The 27,562-nt window shown below is 37.8% G+C and overlaps 1 protein-coding gene and 1 long non-coding RNA gene across 5 annotated transcripts in view; one reads left to right on the top strand and one right to left on the bottom strand.

Annotated features, from left to right (window-relative positions):
* Positions 1 to 27,562, bottom strand: part of atp2a3 (ATPase sarcoplasmic/endoplasmic reticulum Ca2+ transporting 3) — a 64,743-nt gene that overhangs the window by 19,802 nt on the left and 17,379 nt on the right. For all 4 annotated transcript variants that reach the window (XR_014206243.1, XR_014206244.1, XM_082170642.1 and 1 more), the window contains exons 2-8: positions 25,236 to 25,253; positions 24,888 to 24,970; positions 20,605 to 20,709; positions 18,756 to 18,894; positions 13,501 to 13,581; positions 13,322 to 13,407; positions 12,116 to 12,580 (exon numbers count right to left, since the gene is read on the bottom strand). Coding sequence is in view for 2 of the 4 variants with exons in the window: in XM_082170642.1 (XP_082026768.1) it covers positions 12,116 to 12,580; positions 13,322 to 13,407; positions 13,501 to 13,581; positions 18,756 to 18,894; positions 20,605 to 20,709; positions 24,888 to 24,970; positions 25,236 to 25,253 (977 nt within the window). In the remaining 2 variants the exon portion in view is untranslated. The remainder of the gene's footprint in view (positions 1 to 12,115; positions 12,581 to 13,321; positions 13,408 to 13,500; positions 13,582 to 18,755; positions 18,895 to 20,604; positions 20,710 to 24,887; positions 24,971 to 25,235; positions 25,254 to 27,562) is intronic.
* LOC309499443 lies at positions 19,217 to 20,709 on the top strand. Its single transcript, XR_014206257.1, has 2 exons — positions 19,217 to 20,536; positions 20,573 to 20,709. It is a non-coding gene; the product is annotated as an uncharacterized lncRNA (long non-coding RNA).

A 27,562-nucleotide genomic window follows, 5' to 3' on the forward strand; every position in this document is an offset into this window, starting at 1 on the left:
GTTGGAAAAACAAACTCCACAACTGTGCCTAAGAAAACATGGTTAAAAGAAGAACAAGAAAATAAGTTCTCCAAGGCATCTGAAAATAGTTACAAACCCCAATTGCATAAAAAAAAACAAAAAAAAACAGCAGCACAGAAAAAAACAACAATCACCAACTGACAGTAGTGACTCCACCCAATCAACTCTGGGGTTTCCCTCACCCCCGGCCAATCAGAGGCAGAGCAATGATGTCATAATGCACTGGGTAGGTTCCTGTGTGTTTAGTGCCCTGGTCTTAGACTTCCATAAGGCCTTCAACACTGTTGAACATCATTTCATATATTCGGCCCTAAATTATTTTGGTTTTGGTGATTTCTTTATTAATTCCATTTAAAACTTTATATTCTAATGCAAATTGTTTAAATCAAGCTGCATAATGGCACCTCACCCAGATTCAATCTCAATCATGGTATCAGACAGGGATGCCCTATAATCCCCATATTTATTTATTTTACTCACAACTTCTTGCAGATCATATTAAACAGAGCCCTTTAAGAGGAATCATTGCTGCTGGCTGGGAAATTATCATTAGTCAATTGGCAGACGATACCATTCTTTATTTAAAAGATGCAGGAGTTTAGCCCTTAAGATTTTCCATACATTCTCTAAAGCTTCAGGGCTTTACCTGAATATAAATAGTAATCTTCTGTCAATTTGAAATATTCCCATTAAAGATGAAATCACATATTTAGGTATTAAGATTGTAAAGAATGAAGAGGATGGTTATGAACTCAACTGAAAATGGAGGCCTTCTTAGATTTTACCACCCTTAATCACACCTTTATAGTTAACTGGATTAAGCAATTCCTTAAAAAAAACAAAAAAAACATCTATCTGGAATATTATACCTCACTTTATCTTTTCACAAGTTGGTGGTCTTCAATTCCTTTTGCTTTGTGACCACAGTATTACCAAACTTCCTTTAAAACAAACTCACAAACAGGTTCTTCTTTCTTGGACTTATCTATAAACACAATTTCTCTCCAAACAGGTGTTTTATCTGGAATAATAAGCACATTCTGTACAAATCTAAATCTTTATTTCTTATGAATTGGTTTTGTAATGATATAGTTTTTGTTAGCCAACTGTATAGCCATGAATGACTTATGTTGTCCTATTCAAAATTAATTTCTAAATATAATATTCCAGTTATTCCTAAAGATTTTGCTGTGGTTATGGATGCTGTTCCCTCTGGTCTAAAAATGCTTCTTAAAAATACCTGTCCTCTGCTCTCTCCATACTCGTTGGATCCTGCGGATACTGAAGTAGGCCGTATCTGTTTCTCTCTTTCCTATAGACCTTATGTAGCCCCGCCTCTTTTCAGCGCTGCGCTCGTTGTCTTTTGACTTCCGGTCTGTATTTTCACAGTGATCTTGTGTATTTATGAATGAACGGCTCGTTTTAAAATCTTCCCGGTCTACTGACATTTGTTAAGACATCTGCTTTAAACATTACAATCCTCATGATAACTTTCGTTAACTTTACATTAAGTAAATCCACTTCAAAAGCTAATTACTCCTGGACAGCAATGCCATAGAAATATACAGAGCGACTGCAAAAACGGAAGTTCAAAGACATTATTCTAAAGATTTACATTTACATTTGGCAGACGCTTTTATCCAAAGCAGTGATAAACTTGCTTAAAGATGGCGGCGCCTTCGTTTCTCTGGCATATAAGGTCTATATTAAATATAATAATCATTGTGTACGGGCTTTGTTTCAAAGGGATATTGTCTCCAGACCTGATATTATATCATTTTGGAATGGTTGTGCTGATAATCTGTTATGGAATAAAATCTGGAAACTTCCTCATAAAAATGTAATCAAACAAAAATCCAAGAAATTTAGCTTAAACTCATTTATAAATGTTACCCATGTAATTATTATCTTGTGAACAGATTCAATTGTGATATTGATACATTTTGTGATCTACATGATGAAACATTTTATCATTTATTTTGGAGTCATTCAGTTTGTTTTTGATCAGATTTCGGTTCCTTTATTAAGGCTCATATCATGCCTAGCTTTCAACTGTGCTTTTAAAATGTGTTATTTGTTTTTTTTCTCTTATGGTCAAATCTTATCATAAGGAATATTACTTAATTAATCTGCTTCTTCTGTTATAGCTAAATTTAGTATTCATAAATGTAAATTTGGAGGAAACAAGCCTTTGCTTTTAATTTTAAGAGCAGAAATTCAACAATACTTAAACACAATATTGGGTTTGAAGAATAAGAAAGCTACAAAGTGTGTTTCAATCTTCAAATTTTTATTTTTAAGTTTATCACTGTTTTTGTATATGTCTTATGTTTGTTTATTTGGTTTACTCATTGTACCCCCCCTGACTAGTTATAATTCTTAAAAATGTATAAAAAATAAAATAAAATAAAATAAAATAAAATAAAATAAAATAAAATAAAATAAAATAAAATAAAATAAAATAAAATAAAATAAAATAAAATAAAATAAAATAAAATAAAATAAAAGTTTAGTGGCCTGGCATGAGCTCTTCCCTGTCTGAACCAACACACTCAACACAACTGCCAACAGACAACACAGACTACAATAAACTACTGCCTCCTACTGAAATGTCTGCTTTCAATGGACCAAATGAGGTGAAAGAGCAAACAAATCACTTTGCCCATGTTTCAGCAAAGATCTGTCCAGTTTTATTATAATTAATTCCAGGTGTTGTACTGTACTGTGTTGTTTAGTGTGCACAACCAAGGCTAAATTCTACTGCATTACTGAAGCAAATAAAGTGTTTCTGATTTTTGGAATCAACACCACAAGAGTGTTCAAAAAACGACATGAGAGGTGAAGATGAGTTCAGCTTGACAACCTCAGACAAATCGGCCAAACCCATAATGCAAAGCTCAAATTTATTTTATTTTTTTTACATCGAGACTTTGCTACGACATTCATCAAACTGAAACGAGCCAGCAGGAGCTGTGGCAGCCCTGGGCGTGTTTCAGCAGAGAGAAGAGAGATCTTATTTTCACTATCCCCTTCCTCCAATATGTGGGCGAAGGGGCAGATGAAACAGGTGGATGGTGAAATGGAACTCATAAAGCCAATTTGGCGAACACCATTGATCGCAGTCCCCACCTTTCTGTTTGGATGACAGGTCTGAAATGGAGGTGCGCGCCGGGAACGAGTAAAAATGACTCCTGATCTTACGAGGTGCCGTAAATTTTGACTATGCAGGTGGACTTGCTGAAATGTGTTTTATCATGATTAAAAGCCACTGCGGTCGAGCTGAAGTTGCATGGACACTAAAACACACACACACACACACACACACACACACACACACACACACACACACACACACACACACACACACACACACACACACACACACACACACACACACACACACACAAGAAGTAGGTTCTTATCAATATCTGCACTCCGTTCAATAATGAAGCATCTTAACTTAGACATTGCTAAAACAACACTTGCCAAGCAGCCATGTATGGGCAGTTCCTTAAAAAGAAAATCATATGAAAGGTTCTCAAATGTACACAAATGTACAAACATGCAGAGGGAAAAACATCCTCTCTTGGCGTGACTTCACTCACAGCAAGACTCAATTAAATGTGTCTGATTAAAGAATTAATGGAGCAGTTAAGTTGTAAAACTTTCAGAGTTCCACAGTACTCCTGTTTCCTGTTTGAAACGGACACACATACACAAAACTTAAGTGTGGAAAACACAAAGCGAGCGGCAGGCAGCAGCAATCAGAGGGCTGGATCATGCCCCTAAGCCCTTAAAATAAATGGATTATTGAGTTAGCTTGCTCTGCTGGAAAGAACAGTCTTCTCAGGCAAAAAAATGTCTTTATAAAGTAATGACCAAATTATCAACAACTGGTACACAGTGCCATTTCTCTGCATTCGTGCACAAGTACTTTTTACTTGATAAAGCAAACATAAAAGAGCAAATAATTAGAGGAGTATTTTTGGGAACATTACAGCATGTGATTGCTGCTTTTTAAATTGTTGGAACAGTGGGCCAGCTGATTCGAACCACAAGTTACAAAAGCAGCAGGTTCTCTTTTCTGGTAAACACTATTTTTGTGGTCTGCTTCTCTGGTCTTTAACTACACAGGAATCTGTGCTGCTCGATTTCCACTGTCAAACACCATGCAAACAGACATTGTCAACTGGGCAAGAGGAAAAAGAAGAAAATTAGACCCAGTTGCCAGCCCACTATCACAATGTACTCTTTGACCTCGGAATGCTCATCTCGGACATGTTCATTTAGTAAAAAATCGTTTGGTTGTAAGTTCATCTTTAGGTATTTGTAGGCCTGCATATCACCCCAATAACCCAATAACCAATAAATGACTATAATTTATCATGTTCTACAAATAAACCCTACTCTCATACTGACTTTGTTGCTTAATTTTATCATTCTTTAAGTGTTGAACCATTACCATGGTTTAAAATACAATATTTTAATCCATTTTGCTGAATAGAAGATTTTGCCTCACAAGAATTTTGACTTTTTTTAATGAATTGAGTAAATAAAATGTAGTATATTTTGTGCAAAAAGTATTAATTGACACAGATGCAGCTGGATAATTTCAATAATGACCAACGCAATCTACCAAGAGCAGAGCAAATTAGCTTCTGGGGCCGGTTTCATAAACTGCTTTGACTAGTTTTAAAAGTGAGTCATCTAATTTTTTTCTTCAAGACTGGTGCTAACTTTTTAAAGTCAGTTACATAAAAGGGTAGATCGGTCTAATTTTAATCATAAAAGTAAGACTGATTACCTCTTGACTAATTTCTAGTTGGCCAAATTAGTTCTTAAGACACAGTCTTAACATAGTGGCTAAGTTTATGCAACTGGCACCTGGTTTAGGACGTGCTTTTTTGGGTCTTTAAATAATGGCGCAAATGCATATGCAATAAGGTCAGCCGCGTGAAATAACTGTTCACGCCTTTTCAGTGCTAATTTTTCACTGCGTGTCTTTAGTAAATCCTGACAGTAGTTTTTTAACGCCAAAAGAGGGCTTGCGCTGGCGCAAGCTGTTAGTAAAGCTGGCCCTAAATGTCTTTACTATAACTTTCGATCAATTCAATGCATCCTTGTTGAATATGTTTTCTTTAACTTCTTTCACCAAAAATCTTCCTGACCCCAAACTTTTGAATAGTAGTGTATATGAAGAGTTCAGATGCAAAAGCCTCTAAATGCCATCTGAAATTTTCTAATAGAATGATCATTTTTATCAAGCTTGTGTATTTAAGTTCAGTAATTTCACTTAAATGACAATTAATAGGTAATCTTCATTGCCATTTAAGTGAAATTATTGAATTTAAATATACGAGCTTGATAAAAATGATCATTCTATAAGAAAATTTCAGATGGCATTTAGAGGCTTTTGCATCTGAACTCTTCATATCGACATTATATTGACAATTAAAAAACCCCACTATGCAACAGTAATTATTGAACATATTTAAATAAATTCCCCAGAATTCTGTAGATTCCCCCCTCCCCCTCCAATGCAGTAATTAAGATGTGACACCCACAATGTACTGAAATGTACCAACCAGTAGCAGTGATGCATCAGTAGCATAAAATAATCTAAAGAAAAAACATCACGATGAGGGTTGTTGCTATAGCCTGCATTGTTTGTTTACAGTCATTTATAAATCAGATCTGCACCAAAAACACCAACAACCATCCCATAACTTGGCAGACAAGGAACAGTGTTGCGATACGTTGTCATAGCAACAAATACCAGGGAACAGGGTAGCATGCAGTGATATGCAATGATGAGCCTCTGATAAGGATATGTGTGTATGCGTTTCACAGGAGTGGAAAATAATTTTAGACACCCGTATTTCCGCCTGATTTAGCCAAAGTGACTTTCCGCATTAGTGCCAGTGACACTTGGATGATGTCTGGCCTCCAAAAAGGCACACAGTGGGTTGATTGGCTTAGGCGATCCTGAACAACACTGCGACATAGTGACAGCACTAATTCCAAACCCAGGATAAGCATCTTGTCTGTCCCTATAATAAGCCTCTCAGCAGAACGCTTTTAGTACTTAACATTACGAGGCACAGGAGGTTTAACAGAATGTTGAATCCATTTGGGACACATTTCCACAAGCTCAATTTTAAAATTCTGTCTTGCATGTGAAATGTCTTTTCTTCCTTTTCTTTAGGGACTCTTCAGGTGATGAATTTTGTCACTGCTTCAGGCTGAGGCTGACATTGTTACCTGTTCCCCACTGTGGAGTATGAGATTGGTAAAAAATTTTTTAGCAACAATCAGACAGACATGTATTTAACTCTGCTTCTGAATTGAAATTGGCCTCAGTTTGTTTGCAGAACTTTTATATAATGTATATGTCTCTCTCTTTCCCATGTTCATATGTGATGAAATTTGGTAATGTCTAATATTAATTAATATTAATGGAAAAGGAAAAAGAAAATCAAAATAAGGACTACTGTGTTCAAAATAAAGAGTAATTTAACACAAAAGGCACCTAGTACAACAATACAGTGCGTTACAGTGAATAGTCCGCATTAGGCTTTCTAAACACGTGTGTCCGTGACTCTGCATCCATTCTTGGATCGTGCTGCAGCAGGAGCAGACGCAAGGAGCGTGAGTGGCATAAAAATGACAGTGCACAAAAATGAAGGATTGCAGGCGGGAATCCCTTGCTGCGTAAGATGTTGAAGACCAAGGTATGAAGGCAAGAGAATGAGAAGAAAAAAGGCTATCAGACACAAAGTCCAGCCTGGACGATTAAAAGCAGGCAGAGCCAAGATGTAAGTCAAAATCAGCCCAGTGCCCACCACACCGTAATCCTGCTGACAAGAGAAGCTAGAAGCGGTTGAGAAATAAATCCATATACAAAAAAAAATCTAATATTTTTTCTATACAAATCCATAAATATTTATCTTATCTACATATATTTACAGCATAATAAAAGTGAATGGGGTTTATATAGCATTTATTAAATACTTCCCTGCTGAATAAAAGTATTAAAAGGGTCATGAACTGCATTTTTTAAATAAATTTTTACGTTAACATTTTACATTAAAAAAACATCCTAATTTAGAAGTAATAGGCTATTTCCTATGTTGTTTTTGAGCTTCTCTTTGAAACACTCTGATTTGATGGGCTTGCCGCATTCAAAACTTGAAAGTAAATGCTCATTGCTATGATTGGGTAACAGTTTTGCATATTAAAATAATTTTCAAGGTTCCCGCAATTACACAATTATTTGAAAAATAGCAACCGGTGAAATTCAGCCATACATATTTGAGCCAGAGTCTGATCCCGAATTAGAAAGACAACGAACCTACACCTCAAATACAAAGGATACTCCAGTCTGCGACAGCGATGTAATTAATCATCTTTATGTTGTATTTAATTACATTATATTAGCGTTGAAACAAAAACAGAAAGGTGTTCATCTCGTTACATGGTTGAAACATTTGCCGTTCTGCGAGTCTTGGTTATGGCAAATAAAGTACTTGGAGTTACCACAGTTACAGTTGACAGGAGAAACTACAGTGTTTTTTAATTATGAATGAATGAATGAATGAATGATTGATTGCACTGTTGTTCTTACATTCATCGTTCACCATTTTCAGTAAAGTGAAAGTAAAGTGAGTACATATTAAACAATCTGTAATAGGCAAAGCAATAGTGACACATGGTAAAAACATTGTTACTCACATTTGTGTGTTGCGACAATCAATATAGGCTGCACTGCATCCTTTTTGTTTTGTTTTTTAGTCTCTCTGAAAAGCCTGAACTGTGTCTTGCTTAAAAACAAATTTGCGTTCAAATGAAACGGACATCAGCCATGTCTTACTGACACGATTTGGAACTTCTTTAAAAATAAAGTTCATCCATGCTTTTTTGATGTTAGGATCACAAGGAAGGCAAAGAGTCTTGTAATCCTCAGAGGAATCTCTATGGTTTTGTTGCTGGAGTAATCCTGTGTTTTTGTGTCTCTCTCGTATTTACTACTACATGACGTGGGAATCGGTGAGTGGGGCTAAAGAGGCATTGATGTAGAAGTAGTCATTGTTTTTTTATGTAGAGGTGGTCTTTCATCAAGCTATGATGTCATACTGAGACAAAATCTAAAACGAGTCATTTTGGGACCTTGGTTTCAATAAAAGCTGTTTTTAGACTAACAAGGAAGTTTTGAGCTCTAAAACTTATAGGATTTTTAAGGATTCTTGCACAAAAAAAAAAATTCTTACTGACAAAATCTCAAACAGACATACTTTTTAAAAGGAAATTAATACTTTTATTTAGCAAGGAAATATTAAATTAATCAAAAGTGATTTGAAAAAGGTATTTTAATTGTTACAAATAATTAGATTTAAATAAAGTCTGTTCTGTTGAAGTTTTGTATGCTTAAAAAAAAATATATCACGGTTTCCACAAAAATATTACACAAGTATATTATGGCTTTTTTGATCATTGCTGGAATTGAAAGTCTATTACATAACTGTAAGCCTGAAAGGAATTTTAGTTTCCAAGATACAGATGTACCTTCTTAATTTAAAAGGTGTTTTCATTGAGGATCCCCTTGAACAGGATGTATTAGATTGATACTAGTGCAGAGCTGGTAAAGTGAATGTCGTGGTGTTTGACTACAGTGCTCGCCCTTAATGTTTGAGCTCTGATCGTTGCAGGCCTGGGATCAGGGCGCGGAGTGAGTAAATATTTACCACAGCGCAGTGGGACTCTTTCCGGAAAGTCCCCGGCACTTGCAGGGAATTAAGCAGTTTCTGAACAGAGGGAACACCCTGCTGTCAAACACAGGAGAGACCTCAGGCAGACACACACAGATGGACGTTCACATGTGCTGTGGTGCTTTGCAACAAGGAATATAACATATAACATAGGCTTCCTTCGTAAACACTGAAAACAAGGGAGGAGCTCACAATGAAAATGCTAGGGGCCACTTTAATACGAATGAGTGCACTGTGCAGTAACACAGAAGAGAAAGAAAGATGTGATATGACTTATTGCTTATTGACTTATATTGCAATCATGATTTTCCTATTGAAATCCTAAAGGTCACAAAACTAGAAGCGGGAGATGCAAGGAGGCTGATAAATGAATAAAAAGGGTGGGAGAGGTACAGATGGTGGAAAGAAAACAAAGAATACATTCTCCAAACCTTTCCTGCTCTCTTCTTTTGAAATAACATGGGCATGAAATACGCAGAGACAAAATGGTACTATAAAAAGCTATATATATATATATATATATATATATATATATATATATATATATATATATATATATATATATATATATATATATATATATATATATAGGCCTGAACTATGTAGGGAAAATATAATGTACAAGATTTTGCAATCATGTCCTGCCAACCTGTCTGTACAAGTTTAAGATTTTCCATTGCGCACAAACAGAAACATAAACCTTGAGTGTCCCAGGGTGTCTCAGAGTGACTTCAACATGTCCTGACTCTCCGGAAGCAACAACATAAAAGGGACCACAGCACTATAAATAAATGTTGCAATGCTGCAAATATGCCCATCACTTCAAAACCCAGAATGGTGGTGACGAATGCATGTAGCATGTTCAAACTCTCCTTCGTTAGGACAGTAGAAAATCTCAGTAATAACATGAACAGCTTTTAGGCCAGAGTGATGGCACTGAAATACAGCTACAACACCTTAAAACACAAAAGAACAAGTACTTATGCATGCCGTTCTTAGTTGTGCTGCGAGTCAGGTTACATTGTGTGTCTCACACACAAACACACACACACTTATTTGAATAAGGGTGCCACAGTCATGCAAACACAAATTTGAACACTCGAGTTTCTCTCTTTAGAGCATGAAGGTATGACAGTGGGATTAAATTCCATGGAAAACAAGTTCACAGTTCAGTGGTAGTGCTTATGGGTGTGATTGGTTTAACCAGATCAAGACTTGGATCAAGAAGCTTTAAGCTAAAGTGTGTGCTTTCCACACCATTAGCAGCACCAAATACAACTGCAAAAACAACTGTTTTCACACTGGTTTCCCAAACACTGCCATTGGACAAACATGTAGTCCTGCCCTAAACAGAGCAACATTATAATCCAGATTGTGTTTAAAGCTACCAACATTCTCTCAAAAATCTGAGATAAATTCCCAAAGTGAATTCATAATTCAGTGATGTTACAAAACTAGAACACACCTATTATAATCAATAAGGTTGTCTATAGTGCTTGCACTTCAGATGCAACCTGGTTTAAATAAACAGATTTAATCTGAAGTTTTGATACGTAGGTTCTTTATCATAATGGGTAAACAAATGCATACAAACTGCTTGTTTCCCAGTGGTGTAAAGTATTGGAGTAAAATTATTTACTTTGTAGTTTTACTGAGTATCAAATATATTAGCAACTTTTACTCTCTACTTGAGTACATTTTTGAATAAGTAAATGTACTTTTTACTCCAATACATTTGTGATGAGTAATGCAAATTACTCGTTACATTTTGCACGGCACCAAACTTTTTCTGCAGCAGTTTCTCTCTGCTATAAAAAAGCGATATCGCCGTTTAAAGGCAGTGAAGGAACAATATCTGTGTGTTTTTCCTTTACTCACCCAAACTTGTCAACAAGGCTACTTCACGTGAATGCGAGTGCATTAGCAGGTAGTTGTGAATCGTAGGTGTTTGATTTAGGAGATGAGGTCATGATGAGGCCGAAGCTAGTAGGCTACATCCAGAGCAAGTTGACTTTGATTATTTAATTTTACTTAACATTATTTTATTTATCTGCTATATTGATGAGACCTTTTTGAAGGATATTGCTTTACTTTTGTGCACTTGAGCTTAACTGAGACTTGAGAGTTTGTAGACGTTTAAGAGGCTGTTGTGTCTACCTATATTTATTGCAATATTCAGTTTGAGTAAAATACTTAAGTACTGTTCAAATCAGATACTCTAAGACTTTTACTCAAGTCATATTGGAATTGGTGACTTGTAATGGAGTTATTTTTGCTGTAAGGTATCTGTACTTTTACTCAAGTATGGTTTTCAGGTTATTGTTTTTACACCTCTGTTGTTTCCTTGTTTTAAAATGTTTTACGTTGGTGCTCCTACGAGGCTGATGAACACGTCATGAGAGGAGAGATATTGTTGCAAGGTGATGTAAACGTTTTTGATGAAAGATTACAAGGGCACATGAATTTAATAAAAAAAGTTCACTGATAAATCTTTTAGTTAAAAGACAATATTCCATAAAAAATAAGTATTGTCAATTTTGACTTAAAATTAATAAACAGTTCTCAGTGTAGCCTATATGAAGAATAAGCTATGCTGTTGCCCTACACAAAATAAAAGAACATAAAAAATAAATGTCTAAAACTTTTTGATTGCATTGGCTCTGGATTCTCTCTTTCTCACCTCTCATGTTGTGACTGGTTTGTTTCTATGGTCTTCCATATGGCAGCCAGAGAGAGCTGCTGCTGTTGCATCATTCAACTCTGTATGAGAGGCCCTGGCAAGGTATCAAAGACTTGCTCTTATGGTAAACACTACTATAGTACAGGCCTTGAAACCCACCTGCCAGAGCTCCAAAAACCACATTAAATGGCACACACACAGATCTGGAATCAGTGAGAAAGAATTCCAAGATGTGGTAAAAAGGAATTCATAAGACGCACTCTGGCCTCAAGGGTCCCGCCCTTTTTTTAAGGGGTATTCCTCAGGTAAATCTATCATGAATTTGAAAATAAAATGCAATTTTTAGGGCGACCTCCAATGCCTTGCTTCATGACAGTTTGAAATACGTTCTGGCTCTGGTTATAGCAAGCAATAAATCACCTCTTGTGAATGAACAAATAAAAAAAAAGAGCTTCAAAATCTGTCCTGTTTAAGTTATATATTAAAAGAAAAAAAGCTCACATAGGACCATATGTCAGCATAAGACTGCGAGTGAAAAACGAAGCTGTCATCAACCCAGACATAAAATCAAAATCTGCCTGCAGACATCAGTTCTGATGCTGAATGAGACACCATCTCTGCGTCTGACTCGAACAGCCACATCACTCACCCTGCAGACAGACATCTGGTTGGTCGTCAGGGTCCCAGTCTTGTCTGAGCAGATAACGGAGGTGCATCCCAGTGTTTCCACCGAGGGCAGTGAACGGACAATGGCGTTTTTCTTGGCCATACGACGGGTTCCTAGTGCCAGGCAGGTGGTGATGACAGCTGGAAGACCCTCCGGGATAGCAGCCACTGCCAAGGCCACAGCTATCTTGAAGTAGTAGATGGCACCTCGGATCCATGAGCCGCCGTGGACCGGGTCGGCGAAATGGCCGATGTTAATGACCCAGACGGCAATGCAGACGAGGGAGATGACCTTCGAGAGCTGTTGACCGAACTCATCTAGTTTCTGCTGCAGCGGAGTTTTCTCCTGCTCAGTTGACGCCATCTGGTTACGGATCTTACCGATTTCAGTGGAAACACCGGTGGAGATGACAACACCGATGGCCCGACCCGCAGCGATGTTTGTGCCCTTTCGGAAAACATGAGAACAGGCATATTTAAGCACATACACATATACACCTAAATGAAACAAAGCCACCAAAGACCTTTCAAATCTAAATTTACACTTTTGCAGACTTGGAAACAACAGCATCAGATGTTCCTCAGTCTCATATAATTTTATAAAACGTAGCTTGGAAAAATCATTGACTTGTGTAGAGTTAGCTATAATCTCATTAGGGACATTTTCCCCTGATAGGAAACTACATCTTTCATTACCACTATGTGTTGGAAAATGCATTAAGCTGGACTATAAAAGGACATGGGCCATATACAGTTTATTTTAAATGACTAAAGAAGAAAACAGGGAGACTGCATTAACTCTGACGTTATACTATCACTCACTAGGCCAATAACGTCACCTGAGGTGTTCCCTATCCCCAGATGATATTAATGCAATCTAAGTGGATTGAGAGCGGTCAAACGCATGCCTACTTAGAGCATCTGAATGACCGCAATTGAACGCAGACAGGAAGAGTATGTTTAGACTGAGTGCACGAACAGAATACTTAAGTCTTATTATATCCTACAGTCTAATGACTTCCTCCAAACTAGAGATACAAAAAAACAGGTCAGAATAAAAAAAGACACAAAGAAAGAAGACAAAAAATTCTATGCGGTGGGTAGGCAACTTATTGCTTATATGCAAATCTACTGCTTATTATATGCACATGAGAAGTTCCTCTCCCAAAACAGGAAGTGAAGTGCTTACAGAAAACAGCATGTTCTTTTTGTCTTGATTGACAGCTCGAGGATCTGGCACAGGATCAGTGTGTTTGATAATAGACACAGATTCACCTAAAGAACACACAGAAAGTTTTAAATAAAGCAATACTGGGAATTTGGCAGTGACAAACGCTGTTTATTTCAGATAAATTTATTCCACAGTACCTGTGAGAATGGACTGGTCCACTCTTAGGGTGGTGGATTTGATTGATGTGATCCTAATATCTGCTGGCACTTTATCCCCAACTAGAAAACAAAATGGGTTGAGAGTTACTTCATCAAAAGGAAGGTAAAGACACTCCTAACATTACTGATGAATGCAAGACAGATTGAAAAAAGTGTGTAGGACATATGCCTGAGGGGTCATAACTGCAATCATAAACAGGATATAAGACAGGCCACTGCACAGCCATCATTCAAGGCTGCTTTTGACCTCTTGTTTTCCAGAGGGTTGGAGCAGAAAAAAAGAAAAAAAATGGAAATAGGGTGAAGAGAAATTTTACTGTACATGATAGTATTATGCAAGATCACGTGACTCTGACTAACAATACAATTTGTCGTTCAATTTGTCGTTATCCCAACCTCTTTTAGAGTTTCCACACTGTCTGGGTCGCTCATCCACTATCTGTCTAGCAGTGTGTAAAAGACTAATGGGAAGTGTGGCTGCTCTCTTGCGAAGAGAGAACTACTATGAAGCTGAACTACTAGGACACAAAGCCTGAAGCAAAGCGAAAAAGTGACTGAAACAAAAAGAAAAAAGAGAGAGCAAGAGAGAGAAACGCCACCTCGAAGACTAACTGCAGACACACTGGAACACCGTTCGATACCCAGTTGATGAGAGCACAGAGTGATCAATATTCGGTTCGTGCTTCTAATAAAAAATAAAAAGGCGCTTCTAATACAAAAAAAAAAATACAAAAAAAAAAACAAGAGGTGGGAAAAACCTAGCCAGTTGGATGAAACAGAATCAGTCAATATATGTCGTTTTCAACTGGATTTTGTGAGTCCTTGCAGCCAAAAAACATATTTTGTAGTAGCTTGTGTTAATGAACCTTTGTTCTTTCCTACCTCACTCCAGTCTTCCGTGTCACATGATCCTTCATAAATCACATGATCCTTCATAAATCATTCTAATATGCTGATTTGCTGCTCATTTCAAACATTTCATATTATCAATGTTGTAAAAAGTTGTTCTGTTTAATATTTTCGTTCAAACACATCCCAAAATGTGTCCCAGAACTTTCTCTTTTGAATAGAAAGTTCATAAGATCATGTCCTTTGTAACATTATAAAAGTCTTTACTGTCACTTTTGATCAATTTAATATGTCCTATAATACAATAAAAGTATTCATATCTTTTTTTAAATAAATATGATTTTTAATAATTCTCAATAACTTTTTTCCATCAATAACATTTTTCTATGTTCAAAACCATTTTACAGAAACTAAAGAAAATAGTGTGCGGTTTCCATGTCTACCTATAACCCTGCAGCTGGGTGTCAGTGAACTTGCACATTCTCATCCCCATGTCATATAGCTCCTGGATCAGGACAGGCTGCAGGGGCACTTAACAGGCATTTTAAAGCAATTAGAGACCCTTAGTGCCATAATTATACTCCATTTAAACCCTTAGGCTGAGCTGGAGGTGCCTGGTCATGCAACAGAGCAGCCACACTTCCCTTTAGTCTTTTACACACTGCTAGACAGATGTCCGGACAGTGTGGAAACTCTAAAAGAGGTTGGGATATCGACAAATTGAACAACAAATTGTTTTGTTAGTCAGAGTCACGTGATCTTGCATAATACTATCATGTACAGTAAAATATCTCTTCACCCTATTTCCATTTTTTTCTTTTTTTTCTGCTCCAACCCTCTGGACACAATTTCTCAGCCGAACAGTCTCTCTTCCTCCCACGTCACAGGAATGGCTCACATCAGCCTGGGGGTCTCTGAGGAGGGAGACAACACCCCCATCAGGGGCTGTTCTGTGTGGGAGAGGGGATAGAGAGGGCACGGTGGGCGGGACACTGTTTATGCTCCCAGAACAACGGACCTTTCTTTTCTCATTCTTGGATTTTATCGCTCCCTCTCTCCCCCTCAGCGGTGTCTCCCACCCACTCAGTCACACTGCAAATGGGTACTGAACCCATCTAAATGCTAATGCGAGCAGCTTTTCGCCATACCAAGCCAGAACAATGCAAAGTGAGCTAAATATACACAGACATTATGACAGTAGATGGGCAAGCATCTGATAGCAGGAAACAGGCCGCCACGGACATCGGGCATAAACCTGATTAGAACGGGTGACGCATGCTTACTTGTAAATGTGGGACAGTGTAATAACAGAGGATGGTGAGTTCAAGATGTTTGCGAATGCTGATCAAAAAGGTCCAAAAGCCTGTGGGTATGACTAAAAGATGATCGGGCTAAAGTGAATTCCTTTTAAAACACAGAGTTGATGCTTCACTGTTACTCATCCCAAAGACAGAGAAATAACAACTGAGTTCTTTCAAAATCTCCAGGCATTCTGTAAAGCCCCATTCTGGTTCATCGGATATTATAATGGAGTGAGAACATTATTTTTGAATCTCCGAAACAGCTGAGGGAAAGTTCCACTTTGGATATTGTGATTACTGCAACCATAATGCTGGCACAATGCTGGGCTGACTGGAAATAAAAGTGTAAATAATCTATGAATATCTATATTACTCATGCTATTTTCCGATCTCCAATTCTATTGGTGGTGGTCCACAACAAAAGTTCCGATGGAATTGCCACTCACGAATGGCGGGTACAGGAAAGAACTTTGCCGCGAGGATAGGGGAACGGGTGTTGTGGGTCATATTTTTGGTTGCCATTTGTTTTGAATCTTTTTTTTGGGGGGGGGGGGGCTGTAGTTGCCAATTTATAGTTCTCACAAGTGCCTTTTTCCAATGTGTAGTTTTCATTCAACCTCTGGAGAAAGTTTTTAGGTAAGGGTTGTTGCGTGTTTGTTTACACATGTTTGACAGTGCTTAGCAACAAGATTATGTCATTGTTGCAGTCGGGTTAGACAGAAATTGAGAAATATATCAGCAGATGCAGCTGACAACACCTCTGTCCTGCCAGTGCTTTCCACTTACTGAACAGGACTTGTAAAATGCTACGACTATAATCAATGAACTCGGCACAAGCAGCTCAGCATGTGTGTGAATGTGTCTGCACCTTGTTAGTGGATTCTCATAACTATAAACCTGTGGATGAATCTTGAACCTCAGAGCCATCTCCCTTTTCCCCATTGCCCATTATGACAAAGTGCAGAAGATACATAGTGTGCCAGCCGTTTCCACCCTCACAGACCTCTGGAGTGGAAACACCTCTTCTCTTCTCCCCTTGGACCAATTCACCTTGTTTCGTTTTTGTTCAGCTTGCAGGCTGGGAAGTGCTCAAGGCTTCAGGAAGAGGAAAATGCCAAAAATCTCACTCACAAGCCAAAAATATCAATCAATCCAGCCATGATGTTTAACTATATAGCAGCAAAAATTAAAAGAGTTTGTTCAAAATGTTCTAGAACAGGGACATTTTTGATGCCATGATCCCCATATAGAATGATCCCATTGTGAAGGAAATATAAAGCCATTATATATAAATATATTGTTTTTCAACAGAATGATAATAATAATAATAATAATAATAGTTGTTTCTTAAGATTTGCTGTACTTTCCAGGGTCAAACCAACTGTGTCGCCCTCTTTTTTGTTCCATTTCAGTTGCATTTGCTAGTTATCTCTGTCCACAGCTACATCTCATTGGTCCTAAATCCTGTTTATTAAATTCTGTATATTAAACATCAAATATGGTTGGATTGGGTGTGGTTTTGTGGTACAATCTTGGCTTTCAGGAAGGACAGAAACTTGATGCTGGAAACATCTGGACTGACAGTGATGCCTGTCACTTTACTGTACATGTCTGTCAGTTTGACCTTGACATGGGAGGGGACTCTGGGACTTGTTACCATGGTGACATGCCCAATAGGTGTCAGAGGGTGAAGCCTGTGTATGTGTGCAGAGAGGAGAATCCGGCCGCTGGAATGCGGGCTTGTCAAGACCACAGTGCAAATGAACAAAGAGATGCCTGTTACCACCGTGCTAAGACAGGTAATGTAACCCACATCTCATTCCTATCTCTTCAATTCCACTTCTCTCTCTCTCTCTCTCTCTGTGAATCTCCCCGCATTTATCGCTCCCTCCCGCTCATCTGTCTTTCATGGTTTTGCACTCTCTGTCTCCCTCACACATTCTGTATCTCTCCGTACTCTCGTTCCCTCAACACCCACACCAGTCTCATCTTTGACTCTCTCACTTTCACCTCCATTCACAAGCAAACGAAGCTGCATCCATGTTTCTGAATGAATGCGGCTGCTCTTAAACATGAATTGGAAAATCTTGTGGTATAACACAGGGATTATTAGTCTGATCTTTCTTTTGTTTTTACTGTAATAGTGAAAAGCAGTTGATCATCCCCCTCCTCCACACTTGGCTAATGCAGACTGGAGATCATTAGCATGCAGGGTTTTAAAGAAGCAAACACTGATTACTTTGAAGAAAAGACTAGCAAATTTATATGTGCGCGTGTGATGCACAGATATGGTCAAGCCATAACAGAATGACAACAGGTCTACTTTGATCTCTGCATCTACATATATACTGGAAGGATCCCCAATTTAGAGTGGGCACATATGTATGTGTGAGGGAGTCACTGCAGTCACATGAAGGTGGAGAACGGTGGGACTGACAGTATGGAAACAAAAGGAAGGCTACATCTTCAACAAGAGGTAAGAGAGAACTATGAACAGAATACGTGCACACACACAGATTTTTTTTCTGCATGTCTCTGCTTGGCACCCTCATACTCACAGGAAAGCCAATTACGTAATACAGTCTGGGATATTCCTGCTCTGCTTTCAAGTTTATGGCAAGGAGCCCAAACACACGCACACACACACACAGAGAGAAACCCTGAAGGGCTCCTGTTCAGGGCAAAGAGTTGTGGTGAAACACACATAAACATACACTCTGGGCAGCCACACAAGCCAATGGGAAGACTGGGGAAAATGGCAGCCTGTGTTTGTGTGTTTTGGGTACAGTGAGAGGTGGTGATGACTGGAAGAAGAAGAAGAAAAAAACCTCGACTGCGTATTATGTCAGACCACGTGGGTAAATGGACAGAAGAAACCTCAAAATGTCCACAGGACTCAAGACGGGGGATGTGGTGAAGTATGTGTATTGTTCCACAAACATCATCTCTGCAGATTCGAGTCCCTCTCATTACACAAGGGAAGAGACTGAGAACAGATGGCGTATTATCAAATGGACAGAGAGAGAGAGAAAAAGAGAAAGAGAGAGAGAGAGAGAGAGAGGTTTTTAACAGGCCGAAACTTACCAGAAACCTCCACTATATCTCCAGGCACAATGTCTCGAGCTTTGATCCTCTGGACGGCCGTGCGGTTCATGCGGTAAACTTTGCCCATCTCTGGCTCGTACTCCTTCAGAGCCTCGATGGCGCTCTCTGCATTTCGCTCCTGAGACCATACAACAAACCACAATAGTATCATCAAGGATACACATGTAGCGCGCATTGGTAACAGCCCATATTTCATTGGTCTGATTAGGCTAAAACAACAGTAGCCTGCTCTTGTTTTCAATGCCAAGTTTAAAACATAAATAAAAAGTTATCTATCTCTTCTGCTGTACAGTGTGATAATGTTCTGATAGTAAAAAAAAATAAAAAAAGTTCACATAGTTCAGGCCTATATATATATATATATATAAAAAAGAAAAATATATAAAAAAAAATAATATATATATATATATATATATATATATATATATATATATATATTACAATTTGTAAAATTATTACTATAATAGAATTTGTAAACAAAAAAAATAAAAAAATAATAATAAAACAAAATAAAATCATTGTTCATCATATCGGATGCAAGCTGCAGAATTCAGTATCAGACAAAATTTCGACAGATGGGTATATTCATAAGAATGTATATTTATAATGCAATGCAAATCAACAGAGCCTTTATCACAGTACAGAAAACTATAAAATAATGTATTTTCTGCCTCATTTTGTAATAAGCCACGTGGGGTCACAGAAAGTTATTTCTAACACTCGACTGATGTTATAAAGTGAGTTTGGGGCAAAAACATGGTTATAATCTAATAAATTGTTATGTTTTAATGCTGTAATAAGCAAACATGCTACCTAGCCATTATGCACCTGTTACCAGGATCAATTATGTTTTATGACTAATTTTGAAAAGTAAAGATCTTTGGAATGTTTTCTTTTTTTATCTTAAGAAGGGCATTTGATACAAAGCCAAAGGTGGTGAAGTGACAAGCTTGATAAAAGGAATAATGGATTTTTGAATAGAAAGTCGCAAGTAAATATAACAAAGACAAAAGAATAATAATTAGAGCCATTTATTAGCCGGAGAGGTGTGAATGTGTGCAGGGGAGACTGAATGGGATAGACTGTATCAATAGACTGAATGGATGCTTAAAAGATGTGAATAAACATCAGTTAGCATTTAAGAGTCTTCTCTAAATTAAATTACATGAAAAAATATTTAATAAAACTCAGCATTTTAGTTATCTTCGTATTAGAAATAAAACATGATCAGGATGCATTGTTTTACTAGACTGCAACAAGGCCAGTTTCAAATTTATTTCCCATAAAGACATTTCCTACAAAGAAACTTCTAGTAACTTCACAATACATTTAAGCCCTTTCTAAGTTTTTGTTTTTATGACAATAATTAATTCTGACTTGATGACTGTCTGCTTTCACACTTATACTACATTAACTGTATATATTTCATTTTGGATGTGCGATTTCTTCATTTTTTTCAAAAAGGGGGCAGGCTAACAATAGCAGGAGACAGCAGTGGACTGCAGACAGACAGTGATAGGGGATTTATCTCTGTCAGTGCAGTCCACTGCTGTCTCCTGCTATTGTGGTATTGGTATGTGAATTACATGTCACAGATCCTTATGTACACACTAGTAAACTAATATGAACACCTGATAATCATCTGTCATGTTTGGGAACAGAAGACCTTAGTAGTAGTTGTAGCATATCTAATGCTAAACAGTGAGACATCAAGCAGACTCGCTGTTCTGACATTACTCATTGAGAAGAATTTCTTTGAGGTCCTTCAGTTTGGGCTTGAGAAGAATTTCTTTGAGGTCCTTCAGTTTCTCAGCCCACACGCACCCACCTGCCAGACTCCAATGACTGCGTTGGCCACCAGAATGAGCAGGATGACAATAGGCTCCACGAAAGCTGTGGTCGACTCCTCCCCATCCTCAAACAGCGCCAACACCTAATGAACAAACACAACATAAATTACTCCCAACTCATTATTCAAAGCTCAGTTCGGTTCAGGTTACTGAAGTGTGAATAAAAGTGTTTAATAATATTTTGGGCGGGAAAATAAATTATACACAGTACACACACACACTACCGTTCAGTTTACTGTTCTGCTCACTTTCGTAAGAAAGAAATGAATACTTTTATTCAGCAAGGATGCATTGAAATGAGCAAAAGTGTCAATAAAAACATTTATAATGTCCATTTCTGAAGACTGGAGTAATGGCTGCCTAAAATTCCGCATTACATTTTACAATATATTCAAATAGAAAACTTTAAATTGCAATAACACACAATAAAAGATCAAATAAATGCAGCCTTGGTGAGCATTAAATACTTCTTTCATAAATATGAAAAAAGTCTTATGTTGGCACGGAAATTAAAGTATTAAAACTAATAAAGTACTGAAAAAAGCCCTTGTTGAGCCCTGAGGACCCTACAGTACCACTTTTAAATAAATAGCTAGTACAATAAACATCAGGCCTCTGTCTGTTATGAAACAAGATACTGGATCATTCCACACCCATTACAAATATTCCAGTGATATCATGCCATCAGGTACATGCCCCGGGCAGATATGTGGGAGTTCGGGCCGGGGTGGGAGGCGTTTTCAGAAAAATCCTGAGTTACCTTAGAAGCTAAAAGCAGCAATATGCATGATAGGGAATGGAATGGAATGGAATGGAATGTGACGGCTTAATTTTTACAGATTGCAGAGACGGCCTTGAAGTTCATTACTTTCTGACAGTGTTGATCTGTTCAACTACTCATCAGAGATAGAAACTCCAGGAAAGCTTGGCGCGAGTTGACCTAAAATATTTGTTCAATGGCACTACAAGCCAACAATTTCTTTAAAAGGATAGTTAGAGGCAGCTAAAAACGGATTTTGATTCACTGATTTGTGGATGTCTTGAAAAAAGACAAAAATGAGGGGGAGGGATAGAGGAGAAATAACAAAAGATGAAAGAGGGGCTAAGTAGTTTGACCATAAATACACTAATAATTGCACAAACTTTATGTACTTTACACAGACAAGTTTGTGTGTTGTCCTCCACTCTTTCATATCATGCATTCATAAGACACACTCTCTCCTTCAACCAAATTCTAAGCAACTTCTATACAGATCACTCAAAGAGCAGTCTGTCTTTAACCTTTCATTACAAACTGATAAGAACACTTTAGAACACTGAGTAACCGTGAAATAAGATGGGCAGGCGGATGACGGGGGAGAGAATGAAGAGACCAGAAATAGTCAAAGAGGCGGAATGAGAAAGTGATGAAGAGGATCCCATAAAAAGGATCCCATAAAACAAAACGGGTGGAAAGATGACAATTACTGAAATATTGAGGAAAGCCACACAGATGAGCAGCTTAGAGTTTAGATCACAGAGCTCAGCTAAATCCTGCTAAGTCATGGCTCTGGGCGGCTAGTCCAACTGAGGTCTATCATAAATATCAGTAGACTGTAGATCCTCTTTGCATTCCCTCAGTTTTTACACTTCAAACAGAATACAAATGGACTGACTAGATCATTTCAGCTGACAAACAAATGGCATACAAACTGTTATTAGTTTGAACATTTTAGCAAAATTTTTATGTTTTAGGATGTTTTGAAAAATGTCTGTGTTTTTGTGCAGTGCAGTAAATGACATTATACTGATGTACACTCTGCCAGAGATCTGCTGAAGCCGCAACTGATTCTACGGAGGTCGCTGTACACCAGGAATGTGCAGACAAGATAACGTAGAGATACACAAGAAGTAGAAAGAAATGGCTGAAATGAAAGAAGGAAAAATGAACGGTGACAGAAAAGGAATGAAAAGCTCATCAAGACAGAAGTAATACAGCTAGTTAATCTGAAATGAAAATAGGCAACCATTTCGGGCGTCTTGGGACCAGCAGTCGCATGGTTGCACATGTAGATCTGTTTGTTTCCATCCAATAGCTTTCATTCCCAGCACATGCTGTTCTAGGATGAGTCAGGCTACCATACCCTCATAATAACACTTGTTTCAAAAAACAAAATCCATTTTTAAAAACACTACATTTTTGTCTACACGTCTCCCCCGTTGCTTAGATACCAAGAGCTTTGTTCACATAACATGCAAAAAAGTCAGGAAAGCTGAATGCTAAAGATTTTAATATATTCAAACAGGCACACAAATGAGTTCCAAGACTGGGCTGATCTCCCCGGAGTATTTCCATTGCACCATTGCATTTGACCAGCAGACAAACACATGCACACTGCTTTCTGGGAGGTCTAATGCAATATTTTGATCAATTTCAAGTGCTCCGCAGGATTCCAGTGGTCGGAAGACTGGTGCTCGCCTCATAGAATTTAACTATGGTTAAGACGATAAAAGTATTGATGAAACACACAATGATATATGACATGAGCAGAGCTCCAAAAGCTGATGTACTTGAGGGAAGACTCTGAGTGCAGATGTATGGAAACAAAGAGCATGTACACAAAGACCACAGGAGCTAATGTGTTTTTGCAGAAAAGAAACATAAGAGTGTCTGACTATCCGTTCCATCCGTGCACGGCTGCACGCTCATGTTATATTACTCTCACAGAAAGGCGGGAGGTTGGAGAGGTTCGACAGTGGCCCTTGTTGCTACTTGAAGTCAGATGGAAAGTTCATAAAAAGGTAAATTCATAAAAGCCAATAAGAGAGGAGCATGATAGACTGAGACTTTTACCCTGGGCTTTAGAAGATATATGCTTTTGCTGTTTAGGATTAGATTAAAGTGGATAGCAGTCTACTGTCCCTCTACACAGATAATGTTTGGCTCAGGGTAATTTGATTTAATATTACCTTTTTATACATTTTTCCAATAAGAAAAACAGATCAGTTTAACAAGTCAGAGTCATGGAAAGTCTGAAGTCAGAACCACAGCAACACAATCAATTTGTCACAGCATTAGGATAGTTTATCTACTATACAAATTAGAATGATTTCTGACGGATCATGTGACACCGAATACTGGTGTAATAACTGCAGAAAATTACATTTTTGAATAAATTAAAATAGAAAGCAGTTATTTTGAATTGTAATATTTCACAATATGACTGTTTTTACTGTATATTTGGTCAAACAAATGCAGCATTGGTGAGCATAAAAGACTTTTCAAAGACAAAAATCGTACTGAACACAAACTTTCGAACGGTAGTGTATATTATTACAAATAAGTTATTCTAAATATTTTTTAGCTGTGGTTCTTTTACTGGGATGAATTTTTAAAAAAGTATTTCTCAGAGAGGATTTCAGTGAGCTGAAAGGGTGTTAGACTGCCGACACTATAAACTATCACATTTGTGCCATGTCTCGCACAGATTTTTTTCTGCATCTCGCACCATGATCACTGCATTTTTAGGATAGCATTTCAATTTAAAAAACACATCTCGAGTGTTCAGTTCCAATCTGTTATGCTCTATCTACATTACTGTACAGTACGTGAACACCCCATATGGTAGACCAGACCTTAAATACTCTAATTATACAGTGCGATTATGAAAGTATGGAATTTTGAACATATCTTATTCAAAGACTTAAATCTGATGTAACACTATTGAGACTAACCACTGTACCGATCCTGCAGGTGATAAATGTGCAACACTAATGCTTTCTTTCCAAGGTCTAACTGAAGAGAGTGCTGAGTGCACATCTAGTTTCTTTGGAGTTTGCTGACATGGTTTGTGGACAAATTAGCTTTGACTTCAAATCACCTAATTCATTTACCTGTGTTCTCTAGATCAACAGAGCATTCCACCGAGGAAAATGACCTTAAGCCACACAAATGAGTCCAGGTGAAGGTTTTACATATATCATTTGACTACAAAAGACAGATTTTTAAAAATGAGAAAGGGAGATTAAAAAAAAAAATCCCTCTCTCACTTATGAATCTGATCATTGACAATCATTTAGTGAAATTTGAGGTTTAGTTCACCGAAATGCACTGTTTGTGATAGTTAGTGATGGAAACTCGTTCTGTCTATGGTTCTGCATTACCTCACCTACTGCATGAACTATACCTGCTTTAAAACTTATGGTGGGGTCTGGCTGTCACACTAATTATTGTGCTGGGAATAAATTAAACCACATCTAAACCAAAGAGAAAGTCACTTACAAAAGACACGCAGGCTGCCAGCAGCAGAATCCTCACCAGGAGGTCCTCAAACTGCTCCACCACCAACTCCCACAGTGATTTTCCTGTGAGAGAAAGATATGAGAACAGCGGACAGACAGACATAAATATTTTAAAATATTTAATGACAATATTGGGTCTAAGGTTAACTTTGCACCAGGACACCACTGCACACAGCTATAACGTTGTGCATGTATTTGTGCATATGTGTATATATGCCAAGTCTTAAAGTTTACCTCTCTCTAGTAAAACAGAATGCCTGAGCCCGTGCTAACGGTGCAACCCATAAAGAGAGAGCAGTAACAACATGATGGAAAGATCAATATTTACCTTCTTCGGCTGGGAGCTCTGTCAGTCAAAACACGGCGAGGGAATCCGTAGTGGAATGAGAGGCAGGATAGGAGGAAGAGTGAGAGAGAAAGAGAGAACAAAACAGAGGGTATTCTGTTAGAAAGGCTGTACGGTGAAAATGTTGTTTAAACAGTTTATTTTACATTCCCACTGCATTGCCTGTGACTGTGCAAATTGTCTTCATTTTCTGTGTGAATGTTAAATACACAGAGACACGCAGCGCAATGCTAAACTAGAAGATTACAGATTAGCGTAGACAATTATTGATTTAGGATTAATGGACTTCTCTCTGCAGAATAGATAAGAACACTTTTTTCATTATCAGAGACATTCTCTAGAAAGATTCCTACACTGCAAAAAAGAACTGCAATATCTTTGCAGTCATCTACCACTCACACTGTCAAATGTAATCTTTAAAGTTGTGATGCAACGGAAGTAACGACAGATTTTTTTCCTCCGTATTATGACATACATCCAAGTGAAACAGTTTTTTAAAATATAATGGTGGAGACATATCAGTTGATTGGATGGAGGTAGATCTGAATGCAAGATTGTAAGAAAGGGGGAGGCAAAATGATTGGAGAAGTCCTGCATATGTCACAAGAGAGTTTATTGTTTCACTAGAAGGCAGAGTTCTGATATTTTTAAAATCAAAAAAAAAAAAGTAAACATATGCATGGATGACTTTCACAATAAAATCAATAACATTGATCAATACATTTAGAAAATAGATATAAATTTCCATTTTATGCCGCTTGTAACTATATCTTAAAATAAACAAAATGTTCATACTGTACATTAAATGATGGCTAAATTGACTTGCATAATGTAAAATAACAGAATTGTAATTTTTTTGGACAATTCTATATCATTTTAATATCATTTAACAGTTATTGCTCATAATATCATGAAAATAATGATCAGTGTATAGGTATCGCCATAATTGTAATATCGGTGCATCCTCACTTTTCACAAAACAATTAATTTAAGATATTTCTATAAAAAAAACAAATCCATTCAAAATAATGTGTTGTGGGCTTCTTTGAGCATCTAGAGTTATGTAATAAAGTCCACAGCAGGTACATCAGCAAATAGCCAGTTAAATGTAAACCACAACCATTGTACACGAAGAATATCATCTGGGGTGGAAAACGTACAGATGGACTACCAACTGTGATGGCGTTTGTTTAGTGAATGTGCTTCCTCTCTCGAAGATGGAGAATTTCATGAAACAAACATTTCTGGCATTGTGCACGAGTCATACGACATAGATGCGCTCTGTGGCCTACACACTGCTGTTTAGTCAGTTCTAGAAGGTTCTCGAGTCAGAGCGTGTGGGAGCTGAAGAGCATGTGGAGAGTGGGAGGGGGCGGAGCTTCACAGACCTCTCTCTCACTCTCCCTCACACACACAGACACACATCATAATTACAACACAGATGCCCTCTTTGTTGAGTCTCCACTCTGAAATCTTGAGGATTTTCAGCAGTTTAGCATGCATGCCCATCTATATGGGGAAAGTGAGGCCTCATTAATAAGCAGTTCACACTGATGTTGCTCTAGGTGCAATTACGGCTTTCTATCTGACTATCAAAGGCTTTCATTAACGAATCACAATTTCTGATATCGCTTGACATAAAGTACACAAAGTGGACAAGAACATTTGTTTCTGGGAGACTGTTCATGAATGGACCAAAGAGAAAGCACAATGGAAAATCCTTGGAGCCGATTCAAAAGATAGTGAGAGAAAATACAGGGTGTTCCTGAATTCCAACGAGCTTGTGTTTGCGTGTACTTGGGTTAAGATTAGCCTTGCGTTGTGCTGTAGCCACTGTTGTGCAGTGGGAAAGCCTGCATTCACATCAATTCTGATAACCAAGAGATATCTAGGTTGCACTGGCTGGGGGCTTCCCTGACTCAATGAGACAAACACCTGACTCCTTTCCTCTCGTTCTATATTAAGAAAATTTTTGTCTCACAATCATTTAGACAGGAACGGGAACAGGTCATGCCAGTCATGACGTCATCATGGGTCAAGACTCTGGGCAGCAGATGGGAACAGGCTACCAAACCAAAATGAAATCGGCTCGTGGAGGGAGACCTGCAGCAATGAGACTACGCAGCGGTAAAGCACCAAGATTCCCATTTCCCTTTCAAAAAAGAAGGCACGCGGCCAAACCGTTTTAACACACATACACACATTTAGCCCGTCAATGACAGAATTTCCAGCAATGCTTGGAAAAAAAATTGTACGGGGGAAAAATACAAGCAATCATGACTGCATGTTTACTTAATAATGTTCTGTCT

Source organism: Leuciscus leuciscus (genome assembly GCF_965113295.1).
Source record: "Leuciscus leuciscus genome assembly, chromosome: 5".
Taxonomy (NCBI): Eukaryota; Metazoa; Chordata; class Actinopteri; order Cypriniformes; family Leuciscidae; genus Leuciscus; species Leuciscus leuciscus.